At 37.4% G+C, this 24,597-nt stretch overlaps 1 protein-coding gene across 1 annotated transcript in view; it reads right to left on the reverse strand.

The window, feature by feature from the left end:
• The window catches only part of LOC124776611 (sterol regulatory element-binding protein cleavage-activating protein), a 263,862-nt gene that overhangs the window by 237,552 nt on the left and 1,713 nt on the right, over nt 1-24,597 (reverse strand). The window contains exons 2-3 of the mRNA XM_047251684.1: nt 23,792-24,001; nt 4,367-4,529 (exon numbers count right to left, since the gene is read on the reverse strand). Coding sequence (XP_047107640.1) covers nt 4,367-4,529; nt 23,792-23,976 — 348 coding nt within the window. The 5' untranslated portion in view covers nt 23,977-24,001. The remainder of the gene's footprint in view (nt 1-4,366; nt 4,530-23,791; nt 24,002-24,597) is intronic.

Here is a 24,597-nt window from a genome sequence, read left to right on the forward strand (position 1 = left end):
ATTATTGTGCGTGTGCATCTACAGTGGTGTAGGAAGCCCGTATGTTCGTGTGTATAAAGCACTAAGAGAGCTTACATTACACCGTAAAAGAAACAGGGCATCAGAGGATACTCCAAAGAGCATCGGAATTTCGTAAACCATACTAAAATGCGTAATTCGGCTTGAAGTGCAAATTGGATTTTTCCAGATTCACAATGAAGTAGGTCCCATCTGATATTAAGCTTTTCAGTGTGGTTTTTGGGATGTAAATTTTCTTGGAGTACCAGTACTCTACGATCTCATTTTTGGTTCTTTATTATGGCATAATGCCATAAGCACTTGAAATTCAGCGAACAGTTGGAACAAGCCAATACTGTAGAATGAAACACTTCGTTTCAAATAAAATGATTGCCACAGCAGAAAGATTAATAAAGACAAATTTCTTTAGCAAATTTGAAAAATAACTTCACTGTTCTGCAAGGCGATTAATGCTTGACGGCTACTAACTTGGAAATAAAATAAAATCAGAAAACTGAAATTAATAATATATTTTTGCCCTGTAATTATGTGAATGTATTTTAATTCACTTGATAGCTCCCGGCCACAGAAATCCGTTTTGTTTTCATTTGACGTTGACGCTGTACACGAAGAGAAGCAGCGAAATCACTTAACGTAAACACAGGTCATGTGGAGGTTAACCCCCTCCCCACTACAACTCAAGACAACTCTGTGCAAGCGTGAATCTGGCAGCCAGGGCGCGCGAGAAAAATTTTTCTCGTTTGCGTCTGGCTGCTTGCTGCTACTACCGATACAGCTAACAGCCAAACTTCAAGTAGTGGGAGAAGGTACTGCTTATACACGAGTCAAATGCGCGCGCGCAACAGACTGCTGGTAATTGGTCAAACGAACCTAATGTGAACAGTTGTGACGTCATGCTCATAGCAAGCAGTTTATTGTTATGAAGAATTACAGTCTACGCCCTACGGCCTTTGACATATTTTTGCTATTTGCAGACGCTTGTGCGTGCACGGTTTTCTGTTGTTGTAAATTGCACATTTCCTTTGCCACTAAAGTTTTATTTTTTCCCCTCTCGTTTATATTTTATTGCTCTAGTATCATTTTCCAGTAGCAGGATACAATAACATTCTTTGCTAGAATTACAAAAATTTAACTGAAAGCTAAAACAATGAAAAATTCCCGGAATTCCGAAAAATTTCCAAGTTTTTCCCGGTTTTCTCCCGGATGAAAAAATTCCCGGGTTTTTCCCGGATTTCCCGGGTCGTATACACCCTGTGTATGTGAAAGCATGTTTTGCTCATAGCATAAATTAAACTGTCTTGCCACTTATTTGTCGGTTATTTATGACTATTCCATGTTTAGTTAGGACTGAAACCAAGGGAGAAACAAACTTGGGAAATTTTGCTGTTGTTTACGAAATAATACTTTTACCAGATTTAAATCACAAGAATATAAATGAAATCACAAAATTCATAGCTCTACAGTCAGGGATATGTTCTTATAATCTGAGATAGTAATACCACTTTCATATGTCACTAAATTACATTGCAATGTCATTATAATTCTCTTTTTGATGTGACTATTGTAATAAAAATAAAAAACGTTACTACAACGCAAATAAACCTAACTGCAATAAATAAAATTCTTAGTGTAAAATTTTGAGCAGACAAATACACACCGGATTAAATCCTACTTAGTAAATGACTTTAACTATAAATTATCAACATGATTTTTTAAAAAATACAACAAAATTCTTTATGAAATAAAACAAAATTGTCATTTTAAATAATTCTTTGGTTGATAAAAATCATTCTTTTTTCTTCTTTTATTTAACAGGGCAATAATCAGTGGATTTACTTAAACCATTACTTTTCTTTTTTCATTTAAACGGCTGACAGTCAAAAATCTTTGTTTACATGCCTACAATGACAATGCAAGTGACTCCATGTTATAATACTGCAAAGTGCTGCAACAATGGATCTGAAAATTGAAGATAGCTGTTGATTTCCGCTGAAACTGATAACTGGACAAGCAAAATTGGTGACTGACAACCAGTCAAATAAATGTGACACTTTATCATATTGCTAGCATAAATGCAACACTGCATTCTTTTGAGATGGCTGCATCAGAATGTAAATAACCATATGTTCCATCTAATATAAAAGTGCCCTAAACTGCTTTAAATCATCATTCTTGAAAGACTAACATTTTCTTATGAGAACGAAGTCTTTCACGGTGGCACTGTTGTATAAAACATTCGCGGACTTCTTGCCACATCAATTCAGGGTAAAATCTCAAGCTTTGGATGATTACCTCCATTGTCTTCGTCAGGAGCAACTGACTGTAAAAACTGTTGCTGTGGTGGCCTTATATAGCCCAAATACGGCTTCTGATTGATCAGTAATTATGTCATGCTGTTGCAGATGGTGTCAATATCTGCACTGATGGCGCCACTGCTCCCGCCGTAGTGCAAACATTGCAAAAAATATCTCTGATTCTTCTCTGCATCAAGAGCTCACTTCCATGCACCACTAAGATTATATCTGCTGTCACGGTTGAAGATTTTCTCACGTATTCTTATTTTTACAGTCCGTTTCAACACACAGTCCTGGTTTCCAGGAGCCTGGGAAAAAACTTTTATTCATCAAACAGTACTTTATGTAAGCATGTGTTTTCAGCAACTGAGATTTCTCCAGTTCTTCATTTTTAATGTGTCACTAATGTTCTGCACAGTGGTCAGAAACGATGCGGATGGACTGACCGATGTAACTGCTTCCACACTTACAAGGCATGTTGTAAATCCAAGGAGAGACTGGCCACACGGCACAGAAGCACTTGAGCACTTCCAGGAACATATGAACAGTATGCACCCAAACATCCAGTTCACTGTTGAGACAGAGAGAGAGAGAAGGCTGCCATTTTTTGATGTTTTGGTACCATGAAAGTTGTGTGGACATCCCAGCTATTCAGTGTACTGCAAGCCAATGCACACTAACTTACATCTCAGCACCCACAGTTTTCACCATCCAGTCCAGAAGACAGCAGCTTTAAATACACTACTACACAGAGCAAAAACTCTTTCACGTGAGGACCACATGAATTTCAAAATTTATCACCTGAAGTATGTTTCCCAAAGAATGGCTATGGGTCACATGGTAGGAAGTCAGTGTTCTCCAAGAAAAAGAAACATGAAAATGTTGAACATTCATGTGATGAGCCACAAACTGCATTCCTTCTCTTATGCAGTGCTACATCCAGCAAAATAGGTGTAGTCCTGGAAAGACGAGCTATCAGATCTATTTTATGACCCCCTAAGAAGATAAAGGAGATGCTAACCCTGTCAAAGACAGTCTTTTTTTCCTCCTCTTTCACTGTTTTAGTCTTTTTTCAGACATATGCTAAAACTTGTGTTTTATTTCGTGTAGAGTAGGGCTCTTCCCCCAAGTCTCTTCCGTCACAGTTGCTGGCTGATTGAAAATCATGTTCTGTACCTTGAATTTTGTAGACAGTTACGTAAACAACTAGAATTTCGTTTTTTTCCCACATAAATGACTAACTCTAATTAATATTGGGATCACAACATTGAGCCAAAGCATGTGTGGCATTACTCATCAAAAAACTAATGAACTCAAATATACTACAGGTGATGCACATTCCACGTAAACTAGCCAAGGCACATCTATCCTGGTTATTTGAGATTATAAAGTAAATTCAGAAAGCAAATTACAGGCTGTTTCTATTATGTTTGGGATTACATAAAAAATAGCAGGTGCAGAATTTTTAAAGGCTTGGACAAAACCAGGAAGGAGTGGTCATGCTGTGACCACAAACAAGTTCAAATCTGAAAGTAGGGTTATGAATGAATGACATCCCTTAGCACCAAAAGAACATTAGTTGTAAACAGTCTGCTCTGGCGAACATTGAAAACAAGCCAGACCAAACCCGTCTCCAGGGCGGAGAGTATTTCTGTTTGTAAATACTTAAATTATTCCAGAACATGCAAATGTTACAAACATAAGAAATTTCAAGAATGTTCTAGATATGCTAAATACTAAATAACAAATGTTTGCTGCTGATCACATCTGAACTGGTGGCTTGCAGTACGCAAGCCAGTGACACTACCCACTACTCCGTATTACATGCAGCACAAATCATGGCAACATTTTCCAAACTAGCATTTTATCACACAATTTTATGTATGATAATTGATTGTTTGCAATGACAGGATTTCCAGCTTTATACAAAAAGTGGAAACCACGAAAATCATGAAAAATTTGAAGGTTTAAGTAAAAAGATAAACCCGTCAATCTACAAAAGACGAATTACAGGTTAGTGGCACAGAAAGATGTCCCAATTTTAGTTTTCTTACCTGATGAACATAAAGTAATGGTGTGCCAGAGAACCATCGAGGCAGTTCAGAGTTCTGCTGAGATGACGACAATGGAGCTTGAACATTAGAGGAAATGAATGTTTTGTTTCCTACTAGTGCCTGAGGAACATTACCTGGTAAAGGTAGACTCAGCAGTGGGTAACTTCACATGAAACAGAAAAAGATACATTAAAATATTGTTAAAAATTAGTTAACAAATATTGAACAACAGTAAGCAATAATTCATTTTTAGAGACAATACAACAATGCGCCACCACAATGAAAAAATTACAGTGTGAGATATACAGGGGGAAAAGTGCAGTCAATTTTTCTCATATGGGAATCTTCTAGATGAGAACAATTGAAAGGATAAAATTCTCTCTTGCTTCCATCCACATCGTGTGATTTAAAATCCACAAACTTGCAGCCGAGTGCTCATCATCCACTGTCAAGTGGTGACTTGTCTTTTGGTTGCTGCTACTGTCTCCAGTGCCTCCTGTGACGTCACTGGTGCTCGCTCCAACCCCATATAAGGCAATGTTTTCATTGCGTGCCCACTTCATCCTTCCAACGGCTGTGTCTCAAGCCACAGGCCGCCATGTTTATTGAGGGTGTTGTCACAAATTTTCATCTCTATCACTTCTTTTGTTACACTATCCATGTAACTGTTTGCCTGTGTAATAACAAGTGTCTTTTCAATATGATGACCATTTACTAGAGCATGCTCTGCTACTGCTGATTTCTCAGGGTTCCAAAGGCAAAAGCATCTCTCATGTTCTGCACAGCGCTGTTGAATAGTATGTACAGTCTATGCAACATAAAACTATCCACACTCACACGGTATTTTATATGCTCCTGGTGTTATGAGGTCATTGTCTTTCACAGGCCTCATGAGTAGTTGAATGTTTATTGCAGCTCTGAAGACCGAATCTATTTTATACCTACTTAGGTGCTAGCTAATCATTCCTCTAAAGGGCAAAATGCAAGCTTCTTTGAGTCCTCCTCGTGGTCTTTCTGCTTGTGTGTTTTCGGAAAGGTGGCTTGCAAAATTTGGCAGTTGTTGTCCGTTGATCCCAAATACTTTCCATAAATGGTTCAGTTCCTTCAGCAGGTTTTCAGTGCCCGAGATGGCTTCTGCTCAATGCACCAAAGTCCTCAGAACAGAATTTTTCTGCAACAGATGTCGATAGCTGTTAGCACGCAGGTATCAGTCCGTGTGACTAGGTTTCCGATAAACATTATGGCTGAGACAACCATTTGCTTTACGGTGAACAAAGACATCAAGGAATGGCAGGGCACTGTCTACCTCCACGTCCATCGTGAACTTGACATTGTCATTCATACTGTTGATGTGGTGCACTTTTCACATCCATGACACCAGACAACAAACGTGTCATCGACGTATCAATAAAAGCAACTACACTTTGCAGGAGCCATTTCCAAGGTAATGTCCTCAAAGTACTCCATAACACAAGTTGGTTATAAATGGTTAAAATACTCACCATCACACAAAAAATACGACAATGTCACAGTATGTTTAAATAAACCCACAACCGTGTCATCAAATAACTGGGAGAATAGATCTATATAATCTTTGACAGGAACATGCGTGACTAACGAAACCACATCAAAACTGATGATAGTATCTCCTTCTCCAAAATGCAGGTATTATATTCAACTGATGAAGTCAGTCATACTCTTGATGTGGTGCACACAATGACCGACATGTGGAGTAAGGGGGTTGCCAGATGTTTCGCGAGTCCATAAGTTGGAGATCCAACAGTAATCACAACAGAATGTAGATGTGTATTCTTTTTGTGAGTGTTTGTAATACCATGCAATGTAGGTAGTCAAGGAGCCCGAGGGAGGCGATTTTTAATGACATTCTCTCCTAGTTAAGACCTCTTGAGAAGGTCTGATGTCTTCCTTATTATTCTGGATGTTGGGGTCCTTTCATAAATTCTGATACGTCTCCTCCTCCAGCATCAACCAAATCTACACAACATAGTCAGCTCATTCCACACCAATGGCTGCATTTAACATCTTCAAGGTTGGCGACTTGTATTTTGAAAGAATTTGATGGCATCTTGCAAACTTTCTCCAAACCACTTATTATGTCAGATGCTCCAAGGCAATGGTGCAAAATTATGTTTCCTTTTAAGAGCTGACATGGCATCTGACATCACTGTTTCTCATAATTTTGTTGGCAACGGCATGTCCTGTTTTCTGTTCTGCCCCACGCTTTTGCTGTGAAAGCCAGCTAAATTTCCCTTTCTGCCTTTGCATGGTTATCCTCTGTGATGACATTTGTTGTGTTAGCATGGCTGCATCAGTCCATTCCAAATCTGAATCTGGGAGCGACTCTCTTAGCTGCAGCTGGATGGCCATTAGCTTGCCACTGTTTGTGTCCAACTGCCTTCTGGTGTGATGTATCCTTCCTTGCAGTAGGGCAAAACTGGCATGACAAAATATTCTCTCGGCCATGGCAGTGCTGATACGGTGACTCATGAAAGCAAAACGTGGAATCTTCTTCTCTCCACAGCACCATCGTAGGAAGGCTTGAGAGAATTTTATTGGTACATATCCCCGTGAAACTCTGCATCTGTATAAAACAACTGAAGGGGGTGTGAAAAGAAAGAACTGCATTGCCCCCCCCCCCCCCCTCCAATGCAATATTTGTCTCATCTGAGGCATTTTCAGGGTGTAGTTAACAAGTCATCCTAAATAAACATCATGTGCTCTATTTTTCACCTAGTTTATTAAAAGATTCTGTGGGAGACACGTTCTTATGCTCAGCAGGTTTACCAAAACATAGGTACTTACACTTACAGCCAGTTTCTCAGTATAATGTAGCTTTTCTGCTTAGGTCTACTGTTTTTCATGTCTTGCCAACTATCATTCGTCACAAACTTACATTGTATTTTGAGTCACTAATCTCAATACTTTCTGCTTTAATTAAATGGGACTACTATACTCAATCGGCAGACTAGACCCAGAGTTTAAAATTTTTCCTCTGCCGAATTATTCCATTAGTAAATACTATTCCCCTAAATATCAATCCTCTGCAATATCTCACATGTACTCAGCCGCCACTGTAATCCAAACTGCAAATGCAAACTGGGAAGTCACTTCCATATGAAAACCCCACTGTAATTGCAGGACTACATCAACATGTATATCGTGCACAAATGAACATGCACACAAAAATGTCATTAAACAGTGCTAGAGATCAATGAGGTGTTAACACTCAAATGTGTACAAGGTGTTGTTATCACATGTATACAGAGCCTGTAAGCAAATACTACCATCACATTATGTAGGATACTACCATCACATTATGTAAGTGTTAGTAGTGCCATCTTTAGCTTTTTCCATAATTACAAATGGTATGTGTATGATATGCATCAAAACACCTGTAGGAGAAAATCCTGTTACATATCGATATTGCCACACATGAGTGACCCATTTGGCTTTATTTCATTTGGACTGAGTTTGTCTACACTATGTCGGTATTGGGGGATATTCACAAACGGACCCTACAATCAATCTCGCTACCAGTTTGCAGTGATCTGTGACCGTGATGTTCTTTCAATAAACTACAATGTCTAGAATGACGAGGAATTTGTTAAAATCATTCAAAGTGGATCATTATTTGTACAATTACTTACAAATGGATGAGACTACATAAAATATGCGCTCCAAATAATCTCTCCAATGATCACAAGAAAAGGGCACAAATATGAAACAAGCTATGACCCTGTACAAGAGATTATCTGCTACATATTTCCAAAGTGGGAATACCCATAAGAAAGTGAAATTAGCTACAGCTATTTCACCTCATTCTATGTGGCAGATAAATTCTGACACCTATCAAATTAGTCTGTATTGTCTACAATAGCATATCAAAATAATTTTTTCTGTAACATGTGGTAGTTCAATATCACAAAACTATAAAACAATTTATATTTAATTATTCCGAAGCCATAACCAATGTGTATGAACTGGGCTTGCTTGTCATGATTTTCCTTATCCGTCATTACTGTTAACTGAACCAATGGATGTGTAACATACTCTCATGACAATTTCCTTCTTTGTTGTTTATGGGGTATCAGCTGTATGATAAACAACTACTCTAGAGGAAGAGTTAAAATTTTACATCTCTAAGGGGCCATACACATTCTCTTTGAGGTGGCCCTCAATAAAATTATGAGGTAGTTTTGGTTTTTCTGCATGTAGTGTGGGATGGAGAAAGGCTGTTTCATTCATTAGGCTATTTTTTCTACTTGGTATGCTTTTGCTTCTGATCATCTGATAGTTGTAGATCTGTACAAGGAAAAATGGTTATTGACTGTACTCACCTAATGATCGGAAAATTGATCACTATGGTATGCCAAAAACAATAATAAATATAAAAGCCCATCCATAGAATATCAAATCTGTGGCTGTTACTTTAAGTGAATGTATCACAATAATTAAATACCAATTTTTGTTACTGTTATGCAAATCAAAGGTGGAGGGGAGACAGGAAAGGAAAGGAACTATTGATGTCAGTTGCAAAAGGACGTACAGTATTGGGGAATCAGGAGCAGCAAACAAAAATGTTTGCTGGACCGGGATACAAACCCAGGACCTCTTGCTTACTGGGGAGTTGCATTAACCACTGCATCACCTGGACACAGTGTTTATTGCAATTGCACAGACTATCTAGATACACCTCCTTGCTGACACACACTGTTGCCCAATGCCACCTATCTGCAGTCCCTGTCAATATCCTAAATGCTCGCTACTTTGAGAGTTGTACAGGAGCTCAAACATAATTGTGCACCTGCAATGAAGGTGAAGGATTCACTACCCATCGAGGTGAATCATTCACATGAATGTGTGGTGTCAGTTCTTTTAAACATGTCCAAAAGAGCAGACACCATGCATTCACATCACATAGTCACTGTTTTCTATTAATTTTCTGATGTCCAATGAGCTTTGAAGTTGGAGCTCAAGTTTCAATAACTACAGATTGCACTAACATTCTCACCCATTTCAGGTTTTCATCAGGTAGTGACTGCAAAGAAACAAGCTGTTAACTTTATGCCTGATGGAACATTTTATCAGTTATTGAGAAAGAGTTAAAGCTTTCTCGGGATGAACTTTTTCAGCAATTTTTATGTTAACATAGTGCATGCACTCACGTGCTTGTGTGTGGTGGTGGTGGTGGTGGTGGTGGTGGTGGTGGTGGTGAGAGGGGCAGAGGGGCAGAAGGGGAGTGTGTGTTCTGTGTTAATACATTATTTGTCATTTATTACTGTGAGGTGGTTTTATGAAGTGGCGGTCACTAGTCAATACAGAAAGTAGGCTTGTATTTACTCTCCATTTGTTGACTATTCGTGTCTGAGTTACAGTATCTGTAGTCTTTGTACCTCTGTGTCCTCTAATACAAAAAGCTTTGTCCCAAAGGCTTCAAGAATAAAATTCTCCAGTGAACCGAAAGGACCTAAGTGATTTGATTTTCAGTGAGAATGGTGGAAAGGGCTCTTTGCTAACGAATGAGACATGGCTCAGCTGCCTCCAGACAGCGACAGGGTGAGTATCGCACTTCATGCCTAATTTTGGTAACACATTGTGAGTCAAGACACTGCTGTTAATCAAGCAATAATATGCAATCAAATATTGTGTTAAACTCAAAAAAACTGGACTCTAAGATGGTGAGCCTGATTCAACAAGCCTTCAAGCCAGTATCCATGTCCCAGCCAAGAATTTACAAGCAGAATAAAGACATTACCAGCAGGACTGCAAAAACATGATGAGAATTAGTGCTCTGGGTATCGGCCAATATTTCACATGCATCGAAATGTGGGGAAAGTGTAGATAGCTTTGAACAGGGATCTACACTTAATTGTAAGAATGATACCAGAGGATTTTAATATACCAAAATTGAATGTTTATCGCATTTCATAGTAATGAGAAAGTCCCAAAAGTGGAGACCAATGAACAGAAAGAAATCCATGTGCTGAAGTGTCGTGGGTTGCTGGAACACAACACAAGTAATGTCAACTTCCTTGAAAAAGCAACAAAAGGAGATGAGACATTGATTTTCAAGTATGATCCTGAATCATGGGTTCTTGGACAGGGTAAAAGAGGCTCCAATGAACATGTGGTTCTTGGCGACACCTTTTTTCAGGAAGCATATGTGGACTGGGGAAAACGGGGATAGTGATGCATAATGTGTAAAGAACTTACTTCAAAGATTTTGAAGGTTTTGAATGTTGAAAAGCAATCAGTCTCTTTAAAAAATTATTGGGCACAAACCCAGTATGCTGTGCACTGTGGCAGAAGCTGTTACAGATCGTGAGCTGTTTGGTAGTATCTAACAAGCTGTGTCTGTTGTCATTACATGTGTTGCTGTTGAGATTTATGTTGCAAATTTAATCGTAGAACTGCAATGGGCTCATGGTAGTCAATGTCAAATTAGCTACCGCACCTATTCTGGCACTGTAAAATCTGAACTAGGGGATAGCATCCCCACTATCACACTCAAGCCCATTCTATCCTCCACTACTAGGGTTACTTGTCTTGTCTTTAGGCTACATCTTGTAATATATCTGGCTTTACAGCCAACATATTCAAGTACAAGAAGCTCTGCTTAGGAAAGCTGAGAACCCAGCAGTGGCAAGATGACATAATGTGGTGTGAGGTACCAATGACACATGGTTTATTCAGTATGGGTATCATGAGGAAGGCTGTTTAAAATTGTGGTCCTTCTCTGCAACTGGCTGCTGTGTTCCGAAGTTGCGTACCAATATGATAATCTTCTGTTATTAATGTTAGATACGCTAAACAGCATATCTGCTTGCATTTCAAATAAAATAATCTCTCAATAGCTTGCGATCACTCCATTATTTCACAAGTATAAATATCCAGCAGAATAATAAACAACAGCTAAACAAGAAGGCACATGAAACACTTTGGTGACCTTCGGATCGTGCAGGCAAAGTGGTTCGGCTTTAAGATCAGAGATGGTTCGGCAGTCTAGAAGGACATACATGGCGTCTGCTGAGGTCGGTGTCTGATAAGACTTTATTAGCAGTTTCTAGTTATTTGGACAGTGATGGTAATTACGGAACAAAGAGTTCACTAATTTGCTGAAGAATGGAAATTATTCGTGACTTTAAAGTGGACTGTAATTGTGCAGTTCCTCACGTTCTGCAAATAAAAAGCAAGTGGCATCCCTTACAAAGAAACTAATTGGAAATTTATATAATATTTGTTCCTTGCTAAGAGTTTATTACAGCCTTAAGATAAAAGATTCACAACCTACATGCTGTTTTCTGCATAGGGGACAACTATAGAAGACTGCAGTTTGGTTAACATTTATTAGAACTTATGCATTCCACTCAGGGCAGCGGAAGCAAATCAGTACCTCGTGTGTACCGCAATCTTAGTACAAATGAGAGCAGTGACATGTCATCTATGGTAACACACACACAAAAAATATATATATATATTTTTTTTTCCTCGATCTCTCATCCTCTCCTTTTCAACTTGCCATACATGGCATCCCTGGTGGGAATCATCTTTGAAGTCAAAGTGCTTTGGAATTATGAGGTTACGTTTTATTCGCGAGAACTGTGAACTGTACCCTATCAGTGAACTGTGTAAGGACTGTGATTCATGTGAACTGTAAATGACCAGAGAACTGCATAATAACTCAGATAGGCAGGTTTGGACTATTTTTGAACTGTAGTTGAACTATAACAGCTGATGCCACAAGATCAAATTTTCTGTTACAATGAAAGTAGTACTGGTAATTGAGGAATAGGAAGTGCTAAAGTGATATGAGAATAAAAGTTAACATTGTGAGCGTGGCCCATGGGATTATGTTATTAATCATCACTTCAAGACTCTTAATGTTACAAGACGGCACAGCGGGCGGAGAAGCACGATACAGCCACAAACGACACATGCGGCAGTGGCAAGAAGCGGCCAGCGCAGTTTGCAATAAAAGTTGCAGCCAGTCGTGCAGCCCACAGCTACGAGAATCAGCAGCAGTATGTTGAGGAAGAAATATAGTGTAAGTGTTGTGATTGCAACAGCAGCATAAGATTTGTAATTGGAACATTAGTATTAGTAAAATGTCCAGGGAAAAGGAAGTAAGTCATGGTACAGCATCAGTTGACACTTTGCCAACTCGGATGATCAGTATATAAAGTCTATGTTTAAAATTTATTTTCCAGGTACAAAGAGAGGCACAAACAGAATATATGAGGGAATTAAGAAAAGTTCAAAATCGAACAGATAAGGGCTTAAAAGAAATTAATGTAGGAATAGCTCAAATTAATGGTAAATTCGATGCTTTGGAACAAAAGGCAACAAATTTTGAAGTTAAAACTGAAGGATGTACCAAGAAATCAGAATATGAAATAAAAGATAGGGGTAAAAAGTTAGAAGTTTGTAATTTACAGCATATCATAAAAGACCATGATATACTTGGTTTAACATTTCACATGTAGAATCCTCTTGTAAAGGTAACACAATTGTGATTCAGAGCAAACTGAGAGAAACAGTGCAAAAAGAACTTCCTAAAACACAAGACATAATTGAGAATGAAGTTAAACAAAAGGTAGAAATTGGTTGGGAACAAGAAAGAAAGGTACCGTTCAAGTAAGTGGAGTAGTAAAACACATTAATGCGTATAACTTCCATCATTTCTCGAGTAAGGGAACTATACAACCAGTAGCCTTCAGTAGACAGTTTGAGGTCATCATTCCAAAAAACATTACAGAACAACAAAAAATGAAATTCATGGACAACAGTTTAGAAGGAGAAGCAAAATTATGGGGAACAGGGATCAGTAACACATGTAAAATATATAAAGAATTTATTCAAGCATTCCTGAATCAAGACTGGTCTTGCAGCACACAAAACAAGAGTGAAAGGTGAAGTTTTTATGGACAGAAGGTTTCATAGTGAAAAAGTCATTATACCACAAATGCACAGAAGTGAGGTATTAGGTCATGTACCGAAGTTCAATGGTGTCAAGATATCAATAAACAGACTTCAAAGCCAGTTTCTGGCAGTAGCCACTAGTAAAAAATGGTCAAATATATATTCAATTAGTCTATGGTAAACAAAATTATCAGCTCACTTCTAAGAAGCATCATATGGGGGTAGATTATGTTGTTGAATTTGAGAAAGTTGTGAATGAAGTACCTCATTCTACTACAGAAATACCACCACCACCACCACAAGAGTTTTTAGATGAAATCTCAATCAGTGACATGAAAACACATTATGAATACTAATCTCTGAGGACAATAACGTTCTTTGTATTGCCAGGTAACTGACAATTACCAGGCGCCCGAGTTAAATGACAGCATACTTTGTTTTCTTGTCCTACTGTTAGATCTTCCCCTTCTTTCATTCAGAACTGTTATCTGTCTTCTTTAACATTACTCACTATCTAGGTTAAGACGAGTAAATTTCCTGTACTGAATGTGACAACAAAGAAACAAGCCATGACACAAACAAAGTAACCTAGCAGAATAAGCATCTGCATAGCAAGGGTGAAAATGAAAAAGACACGTTATACAGCATGTAGCGGAACAACTGTTAAATATTTACAACAACAATAAACAAACTTTTATGTCTTAAAATATTTTAAGAGTATGAAAGCAAGATGAAGGCTATTAAATAGAATACAGATGAAATAATTCATAAAAATATGCTGACGCCTGCAGAAGAACTGGGCGATGCTAAACCAGGTAAGTGAATACGACAGTGCACAATAGAAGCAATTCTTGTGGCAAAAATAATGGAAATCACTATATGTTGCCTTGAGCTGACATACAGATTGTGTCAAAATAGACATATTATTACTCTTTAGTATGAATTGAAATGGGGAAGTGGTTGCCTCTTTAATGAATTATGGTACACTGGTAGGCTAGGAATAGTCCGGCCAAAGAGGTTTATGGCAAATGGAGAAGTGGTTGCCTCTGTAATGAATTAAGATACACTGATAGGCTAGGAACAGTCCTGCTTAAGAGTTTCATCAGACATTGTTAATAGTAGAAAATATCAGTGGACATGTATTATTTGGGTTAGTTTGGTTATTAGAATCTAAAGTCATTTTAAATTTTGAGGAAAATCTTCTATGTTATGGGAAAGGGGACAGTAGATATTGGGTACCGTTTGTGACAGACAGCTACAGTGGTAAACAAACAACTGATAGTCAATGTCTGTGATTAGCTGCTACAGCACAACAGTCACCAGAGATCGATAATGTAGACCAATTAGTATATAGGATTGACTTACAAAACAAAGTAAAAGAATCCCCAATATTAACCAATGCACAACAACTAGATTTATATAGAATTCTAAGGGAATATGAAGAAGTATTTTCCGATCGTCCTGGTAATATCAGCGATTACGTATGCAAGTTTAAAATCGAAGATGACATTCAATTTTTCTGTAACCCATATTCAATACTGGTAAGTTTGAAAGAAGCAGTAAGTAGGAAAATGACAAAATGATTGACAACAATATAATATAACTTAGTTCTAGTGTCATGAATAACCCTTTAGTAGTGATAAAAAAGGTTACAGGAGGTGTGCGACTAGTGCTAGATGTGTGTACATAGAATAAGCATATAGAAACAGAATGAGAAAGACCAATTAACAAATTTGAGAACGCAAAGTTTTTTAGCACAATGGACCTGAGTGCTGGATATTGGCAAATTAGGTTACACCCGGAGTCAAAAAACTATACAGCATTCCTGTTTTGGACTTAATATCTCCATATCAGTATTTATATGTGCTCTGGACAAAGCATTAGAAAGAGATTTACTAAAGGATTTAATAATATATGTAGATAGTATTCTCATAATCTCAGCTACCTGGGAAGAACATTGCCTGACACTGAGTAAGACCCTGAAAAAACTTAAAGAAAAGGTATTACAGTGAAATTGTCTAAATCACACTTTGCGTGGCACAAGCTTAAGTTTTTAGGGCATCTTGTAGGGATTCAAGGGATTAGAGCAGATCCTGAGCACATAAAAGCTATTAAAGAATGTCCACCCCCTAAAAATGTGAGACAATTGAAGGGATACTATAGACGGTATGTTAGGCGACAAGAACTAAATGACACAACAATTTTACATTTGTTAAGAAAGGGAATACCAAGGGTTTGGGATCAAACATAAATAATGTGTTTAAAAATATAAAAAGAGCACTAGTAGAAGCACCCATATGGCATCATCCGAGTATGAGCAAACCATTTAAAATTGCAACCGATACATCTGATTATGTGATGGCAGCACAACTATTCTAAGGAGAGTGAGGTATAGATAATGTAAATCACAGATCTATAGCTTTTGCTAGCTGTAGTCTTAATAAACATGAATTAAACTACACAGCTACTAAAAAAGAACTGTTAGCAATAGTATGGAGTGTCCAAAAATTCTGAACACTAGTATGGGGGTCAGAAATACATATCTACACAGATCATCTAGCTCTATCTTTTTTGATGAATAGTTGTTTGTTACATGGTAGACTAATGTGATGGATGTTGTTCCTACAAGAATATGACATTAGAATACAGTACGTAAAAGGTTCTGACAATATTGTACCAGACACTTTGTCTAGTTTACCTATAGGTATGGAAGAGTTAAAATGGATGGAAGGACCCGGTGTAATTTTTGCAATTAATTTTCTGACACACCAGGGTACAAGAGATGGCACAAAGAGTAACAGAGAACATACATCATGATCCCTATTTTACCGAGATGTTTGCTATGTGTATTAGGAACTCCTTGCCTCCTAATCAAGCAGGAAAGTGGAAAATTATGGGTCATAATTTATTTTGGAGACATAGTATAACATCACAACGGTGGCATTTATGCATCCCCAAGTTGATGGAGGACGAAACTGTGTGGTATGTTCATATAGGATATGGACACTTTGAAATAAAAAAGTGTATATCCCACATGATCAAGTTCTATTATTTTAAAAAGTTGGGACATAAAGTAGCATCTTTAATTAGGACTTATGAAAACTGTCAGAAGGTTAAAGAGAGTTAAATACAAAATGTACGCAATCATTCCTAAGTCTATATACGATCTTACAGCAGCGGATTTCTTTGGACCAATTCCGAAAGGTAAGGGAGGAGTGCCGTACATTTTAGTCCTCACAAGTGTTGGTCAAAGTAAGTTAAATTGTATCCTGTTAAAAAAGGAAATACACCAATCATGATAAGCTGTTAGCAATAATATTTTCTGGAGGTAGGCAACCGAAACAGTTTCTCTCCAATAGTGGACCACAATTTTGTAGTAATGATTTTAAAGAATTTTTAGCATGGGAAGGTATTCGTCAAGTGTTAATATCCAACTATAGCCCATCCTCGAATCCATGTGAACGGGTAATGAAAGAGATTGGGAAATTATGCTGCACCTACTGCCATGAAAAACATACTTTATGGGCAACGAAGATCAAAGACTTTGAGCCTATTTTAAATGAATCACTACATTTATCAACTGGATTAACACCTTTAGAAGTAATAGGCAAACCTTTTGTAGGAGAACCTCTATTTAAATGTTGTAATTGGCCTGAACAAACTACTTTCAATTATGATCTTAATCAGGTAATAGTTTCCAGAAATTTAGTTGGAAAGGCACAACACAGAGTGAGTAAACATAATGAGAAAGCAGTTGAATCTCAGTACAAGGTTGATGACCTAGTTCTGGTAAAACATCATCATCAGAGCTCTGCCTCAAAAAAAAGACACACACAAGTTTTTTCAGAAATACTAAGGACCTTACCAAATACAAGCAGCAATACATCCCAAAGCCTTATTCTTAGTAGATCCTACAACTGGATCAGAGAAGGGAAAATACAATGTAAAGAAAATAAAGTTATATGTCTCCCAGGAACATTAACATTCTGAGTTAACGGGCAGAGTGACGACCGTCAGATCTCGAGATGTTTTCGATGTTTCTTGCAAGATAGTTTTCCTGCACCGAATTCCCTTCAAATCTTAAACTATTCTATAATCTATTCCTAAAATCTTAAACTATCCTATAATTTAGTACCTAGGAAACCAGATATGACAGTCAAGTAGAAATCTTACGAGAATCGTGAATGAACAGTGATCCCTAGACATGACATGAAACGAATACACTGTTATATAAGTGAAAAGTATAATATGATGGTACTAATTAAACAGAGTGATGTCAAGACAACATAAACTGAATGGAGGATTTTACATATGTGTAAGAAGATAATATAAAGTGACTAATTACACAACTATTTAGTAGTAGTGTATAATTTTCTATTCGGTATATAATATTTTATACCTTTTATGAAATGTGATGTAAATGGGAGGGTTTGTATAATTTTTGGAAGGGGCGGGTATTGTAGATTAAAACATGATTTACACCAACATATAAATAATGGCGAACACAGAACACACACCACTCCCTTCCAAACAACCCTCGCAAACAAGTGTGACTGATTCTTTATCATTTGCCGTTCCATAAGGGTTGATAAGATTTTCTTCAGGGACCTCAAGGCGAAGGTGAGATTGTCCATTCTGTAGGAGACAATTTAACACCATACCTCCTCCAGCTTCTCACTCAAGTACTGGTGAGGTAGGGATCCTGGGGAAGGGGGGTTGAAAGGTTTTCCTGTCTTTGGGGCTATCTTCTTTCTCTTCTTCGAACTTAGCAACCATTTCTATTTTTTCCTTTCTTACTTCTCTTTTGAATACCTGCCTATTTTTTCCCTCTTTCCATATTCATCTACTTCTATTGCAGAAGTCCTTCATATTCTCCATGGTTTCCAATAACCTACAACTTATCTCCAGATAAGAAAGCCGAAGAATCAGGCTGCACAAACACATATCATCACACACACAAAGATACACGAGTACGCAAACAGTGAAACTACCAACTAGAAACCTGTCGAGAGATATGAACCGTCAGGTGTTGTAGAGGGAACATATGTGTACATCGGGAAATATGCACACATTGTTATTTATTGTGACAGTTCTACATTGCATGTATATATAGGAAAATATATATATATATACATATGAGAACTATAAAGATTTCATATCACATATATACGTAAATATAGAATTTTACAACGAGTATACATAAGAAGGAGGCGTGGGTAATGAAGGAGAACGCAAGCCAGATTGGAGTTCATTACGATGCTTAGTTAAGTAAAGTCGGTGTAGCAAATACTCTGATGGAGTGATGAGTCATAGAGTAGTGGGACTTGTTCATTAGGTGTAAACATAGTATCTACTAAGAGTCAGATAATATGGGTAGACATAGTATCTACTAAAGATTACAGAAGTTGAAAAGTAGAGGAGGACTCTAGGGTATTAAATGAAGTATTAAAAAGTGAGTGTGAAATAGATTTTCATTTTTTCCAGGAAATATTTAACCACAGTGTACATTAAGATGTATACTAGGGCAATGAACCATGAGGCCTACTCGGGAATGATAGGGGGGGGGGGGGGGGGGCACCCAGTTTTTATTGAATATAAAAGGCTGATAGGCAGACCTAAGAAAGACTGACCTATACTGTGTGGACAGGGGCACCAAGAAAGGGATTGACCTGTACCATAGGAGAATAAGAATTAAGAGGAGCATACCTACCAAAACGGAAAGAGTATGTACACTCATAGGGTCAATCCACCTGTAAGATATAGGTACTGATCCTAGGGGAAAAGGACAGTATCGTGACAGAAGTCGCATATTTCATACGAATTATTCTGGTAAGTTTGAATTCTATATTCCAATAGAATTATTATGTTTTACGCGAGTTTACAAGTGTCAAGAAGAACACTTTCATTTGCCCAGAGTTCCTCCAGACTACAAACAGTCTATAATTAATGAGGCTATTACATACTAAAGAAGCGGTACAAAGAATTAGAATAAAAGAGTAAAATACTCAAGTGTCAGTAACACCTGGAGCTTACCATTGGAAACCCAAAGGTTTAGGCCCTACTACTCCTAGATATAAAAGTATTGACTCCAACATTGAGTGAAATAGGGGCCTACTGTCATTTTATAATCAAAGTAAAATGAAAAAAGAAAAGCTAAATAGTAAATAAAAGAGTTATGCATGGTTAATAAAAAAATGCAGGAATTATGAATTGTTATTCTATGTAATACTAATGTACATAATGAGTATGTATAAAATATCACATGTTAGAGCTGAGGGGAGCGATATGTAGTGCTTCAAGAACTTCCATGTAAATTCCAGAACCACTCGTTCTTCTACTGTCTCGAACACATGATATTTTAAAAATAAGTGTGGGAGAACGTACATACTGCACGACACGTTTGTGTGTGCAGGCTGGAAAGGAGTCATAAGTACAAGTTAGACGCGACGGTCAAACGGTATTGACAAGTTTTTGCCACTCGCGCCACGGAAGTTTTATTGGAAGAGCAAGAAGTAATCATGGAAGTATTCCTTACTGTTTTAGTGTCTGTGATTATTGTTAAAGAAAAATGAACAATTGATTATAGACATTTAATTGTACTTCATGTGCTGGACTTGATAGAAGCAAGACATGTTTATAAATTATGTGGTTGTAAAAACTACACTACTGTAGATGTTTTTGTCGAGTCTAACGTGAGACAAATCAGTTGACTTATAAACATTCGAATATTGATGTGAGAAATGTTGAATTTGTTCTCTGTGGAAGTTGAAATATACTATGCCGAAGTTAAAAGTATTCTTCGAATGCTAAATTATTTCAAAAATAGAGTGCCTTATAAATTCCTGTAACCAGCATTATTCTTCAGAGAAGAAGGGTTTGGAGATCAAAGGAGCCAGCAATCCAGAGAAGAAGATCGGCTCCGCAGATCAAGTAAGTCAACCGATGGGAGAGAGGTGTGGATTTTGCTTGCAATTCAAAGTCACACCTCTTCTTGTCATCGAACATCGTTACAAATGGTTACGTGAAAGTAACTGCTCCTCTTCTAACAATAGTTTGTCACAAGTCACTGGTATAATGATGACCACAATTATAGGCCTATACTGTTAGTGACAATCTGTTATAGACTTATGGGGTATGTTCTACACTCACACACTATGACATTTCTGGGGGGGGACCCCTGATCCCGCAAACAGAGATCTTGCAAAACATAATTCACTCGGCTCATCAATGAAATCCGGAGCACCATAGCTAAAGGTGGCCAGGTCAATGCCATGTTGCTTGACATCGTGAAGGGCATTCTATGCAAAATGTAAGCTCACAGGGTATCGAATCAGATTTGTGACTGGATTCAGGACTTTATATGAGCTAGAACTCAACACATTATTCTTAATGGAATGAAATCGACAGATGTTGAAGTAATTTCTGGAGAACCCCAGGGGGGTGTTATAGGGCCATTACAGTTTACAACAAAGATAAATGATCTTGTGGGTAACAATGAAAGCTCCATCAGGCTATTTGCGGATGATGCTGTCTACGGGAATGTGATATGACTGTAGCGAAATGCGAGAAGACCCAAGGAGGACTTATATCTGAAACAGGGACGGGTATTCAACCCTGACTGTAAATAAATATAATGTATCTCATGCAAGTAGATGAAGAGATCCACCACTGTTCAATTAAACTTTTGGTGAAAACTAACTGGAAATAGTATTTACCAAAAAATACCTAGGAGTAAGCTAGAGAGGAATGATCACATGAAGTTAATTGTAAAAAAAGCAGATCTGAGGAAGAATCTTAAGGATGTGTAGCTCGCTCATGAAACAAGAGGCTTACAAAACAACTGTCTGACCAATGATTGAATTTTGTTCATCAGCCCGGGACCCTTACCACGTAGGGTTTGTGAAATAGATAGATAACATCCAATGAAAAGCAGCTCATTTCATCATGGGTCTGTTCAGTCAGCGAAAGTGTGTAACAGAGATGTTCAATAAAACTGAAGCGGCAATTGCTACAAGAGAGACATTGTGCATCATTGACGGTATTACTGTTGAAATTCCAAGAGAGTATGTTTGAAGAAGAGTCAAGCAACATATTACTTCCTCCCACATGTCTTCTGAAATGATCATGGCCACAAAATGCAGTGTAAGATGTCTTGCAGAGTATAGCCATAGATGTAAAAGTCCAGTCACCCTGTCTTGGGAAATTTCCAAGCAAGAAACAGCATCAAAAATATTGAGAATTCCCACTATCCTGTGCAATAAGATGTTGAAAGGCAAAAAAATAAATAAATTAAGAATAGCAAAAATGTGTGCACATGTTAACATGCTGAAATAGTATTTTTGTTTCTGAAGCATTTAAGGAGGCAAGAATTTGAAAAGGTTTCAAAACAAGTTAAAGTTGAAAGTAATGATGAAACGTGACCACATGTAATGAATCTGAAGGAATTCTATACATAAAACAATAAAGTTCATTGATACCAAGGCTGTAACCACAACTTAAAGAATTACAATTACGACAGAATATACAACTCTGTACTGTACTCGTTAAGAAGCATCATTGCTAACTGTGACACCCTCATTGTAAGATTGCAATATTTACGTTTATATCTGCCCAGCATTGATAATGTCACGAAACACAGAGCTTGCAATACCCTCCATACCAGAGGCAGAATTTCTATGTCAATCAACACCTGCAGTAAAGCCCACCCCCAAAAAGTTATGTAAAAAACAAGAATGACAAACAAAAACTACACTTTATAATTGAGGACTCCTTCAATACTGTACAAAGTAAGGAAAAAAAATCATAAGGTGAACACTGGTAAACATTTATACATTACAGAGATCTTTTCATTTGTGTGTATATTTTTGTAGCTTCGAACTGTTATTTAATCACCATGTCTTAAAAGTTGGAGCAGGGTACAGTGGCTGATACACAGTGACCAATTTTTGCCCAAAGTGCCAGCAAGTTCATTGGTTCATTTGGAAGGGGAAGCCGACTGATGGTCAGCTTTCAGCTGGTTGGCAATGACAGAATTGCAGTGCAAGCTCTGCAATCTTTTCTTAAACAATTTTACACAAACTCTTCGGAAAAAGAATTTCATCTTTGTGTTACTTATAGCTTCTAATGTCAAGTTATTATGGCATATGATTCATTTCATTAATTGTCATAGTCATTGTGATATTTAAGTGAAGGTAAGACTGCACGAAATTAAAAAAAAGTTTGCAATGAAAACTAAGGGTTGCTATGATTTTGTGTTGGTGCATATTACACAATATGTTGCTGTGTATGAAATTCAGCTAACATATTGAGTTCTACTTTATGCTCAAGATAACTGATCTGATGTAGCACACTCATTTGTGATTGTGCCACACCAGCAATAATGGCGGAGTAAAATATCCATAACATTCCTCATATTTCATAAGCGGTTTGAAGTACTGAAATGAGATTTTGGCAAATGATAGCACACAATGAGGAGAGTATTTTGCTATATGGTTATTATGCAAACCTCGTTATCTGCCACATTATTCCACTAACTTTTTCGACAAAAGAATGTAATGTTTAAGGACCTTCAATAACTCGTGAAAAGAGAAATTTTATGGGCTTTTAAAGAACATAAATGAAGACATAACATGTTTATTTTTGTAATGAGGATGTGCTTTTTCATAAGCTAGTAACCTTACTTTTTTTCAGGTCCTCACTTAATAAATCACTGTTCAGAATTCTCTCGCAACTGCACCTGAAAAATGTGTTGGTTATCTGACACTGTAAAGTCTGCTGTGTTATGGCAAAAGAAGCAAATTTTAACAGGCAACCCCAAAAACGTGTAGGTATTACTTGAAATTCGCCACCCGAAACGCTTCTCTGAAAAGTTAAAAATGGTTAACAACCTAGGTGAAAATAAGTCACTGCATTTTTAGCAGGATTTTTTTCTATATACTAACCAATGCAGGTATAACAGCAAATATTTTCGTATGTCACTATGTAACCGAGGCCACAGAGGGGCTCCACTTAATATTTCAAGAAAATGTGAGTGCAGGCTTCAAAAAAAAAAAAAAAAGCCACCCACCCACACATTGTAATTTGGCACTTCATGAGGAGGCTGGAGGGACTGAAGTAGTAAGAGGAATCCCCTACTTTAGCCGGCAGAAATTCCTGTCTGAAGAATCAAATTACAGTGTGTATGTAATGCTAAATTTACATGGCACAACTGAAAAACAAGAACAGGAAAAAACAAAATGTCCCAATTTATGATGTAAATATGAGTGCAGAATTTCACTACTTTACTACCTTAATGACATATGTTTTGTGAATCACTTCAACTAAAAACAGTTACAAGTAGGCAACTAATTGAAACACAAACATACCTAAAAGCTATCTCTCCAATTTCTCCAAATGGAATCAACTAAGCAAAACTATAATGAATTCAAGTACTACTTTGCTGTTGATTCTGCTGCTCAGACAGTGAATAGATGCAGTCTCACTCACCAGCACAACAAAACAACAATGGCAGCAAATCCCAAAACAAGCCACTGATGACTAGCACAGAACAGTCCATGGGCGTAATACAGCTGTGAAACTTTCTCTGGCAGAGACACTCGTGTGCTTGATCGCTGATGTGAATGTGAGTTCACATGGGCAGGCCCATCTGGTGGTGACACGGTAGTTGCCATCCCACATTACCACCACAGCAAGAAGCTAGACATGGTAAACATACCTCTGAAAATAACAGTACTGAAAGCACTTAATCTAGAAAGGATACAATGAAGAAAGCTTTCTACTTGACAACTATCTTAGAAGTTATTACTATCATAATATAACTCGAAACCTCTTGTAAATTCATATAACAGGAGTCACATTTTTACACACAACATGAGAATTGTTACCTATATCTCATGGTTGCCAGTAATGAAAGAGATTTTATGAAATAAACTGACAAACAGGGCAAATACATCCAACTGTGTTATCAATTTTTAAATGCCTGGCAATGTTTAACTACTGCACACATTATCCATTCATAAGTAATAATGGAAATACCTACATGCCCAGTTATGATACTTATAAATCATCAATGCATTTTATGAAATATTTTACTTTCAGCACACGGCGAACTTGTACAGTTAATTAATGACACAATGTGATGCTGCTATATCAACTTGTGGAAAATAATTTGTGGTTGCTCTTTCTTTACAAATTTTAGTGCCACAGTAAGTACTCGACGGGAGATTTAAGATGATGTATTGCTAATAAACTTTCATCCAACAAACTGTTACAAACTTTTCACTAAAATAAAC

Source organism: Schistocerca piceifrons, chromosome 2 (genome assembly GCF_021461385.2).
Source record: "Schistocerca piceifrons isolate TAMUIC-IGC-003096 chromosome 2, iqSchPice1.1, whole genome shotgun sequence".
Taxonomy (NCBI): Eukaryota; Metazoa; Arthropoda; class Insecta; order Orthoptera; family Acrididae; genus Schistocerca; species Schistocerca piceifrons.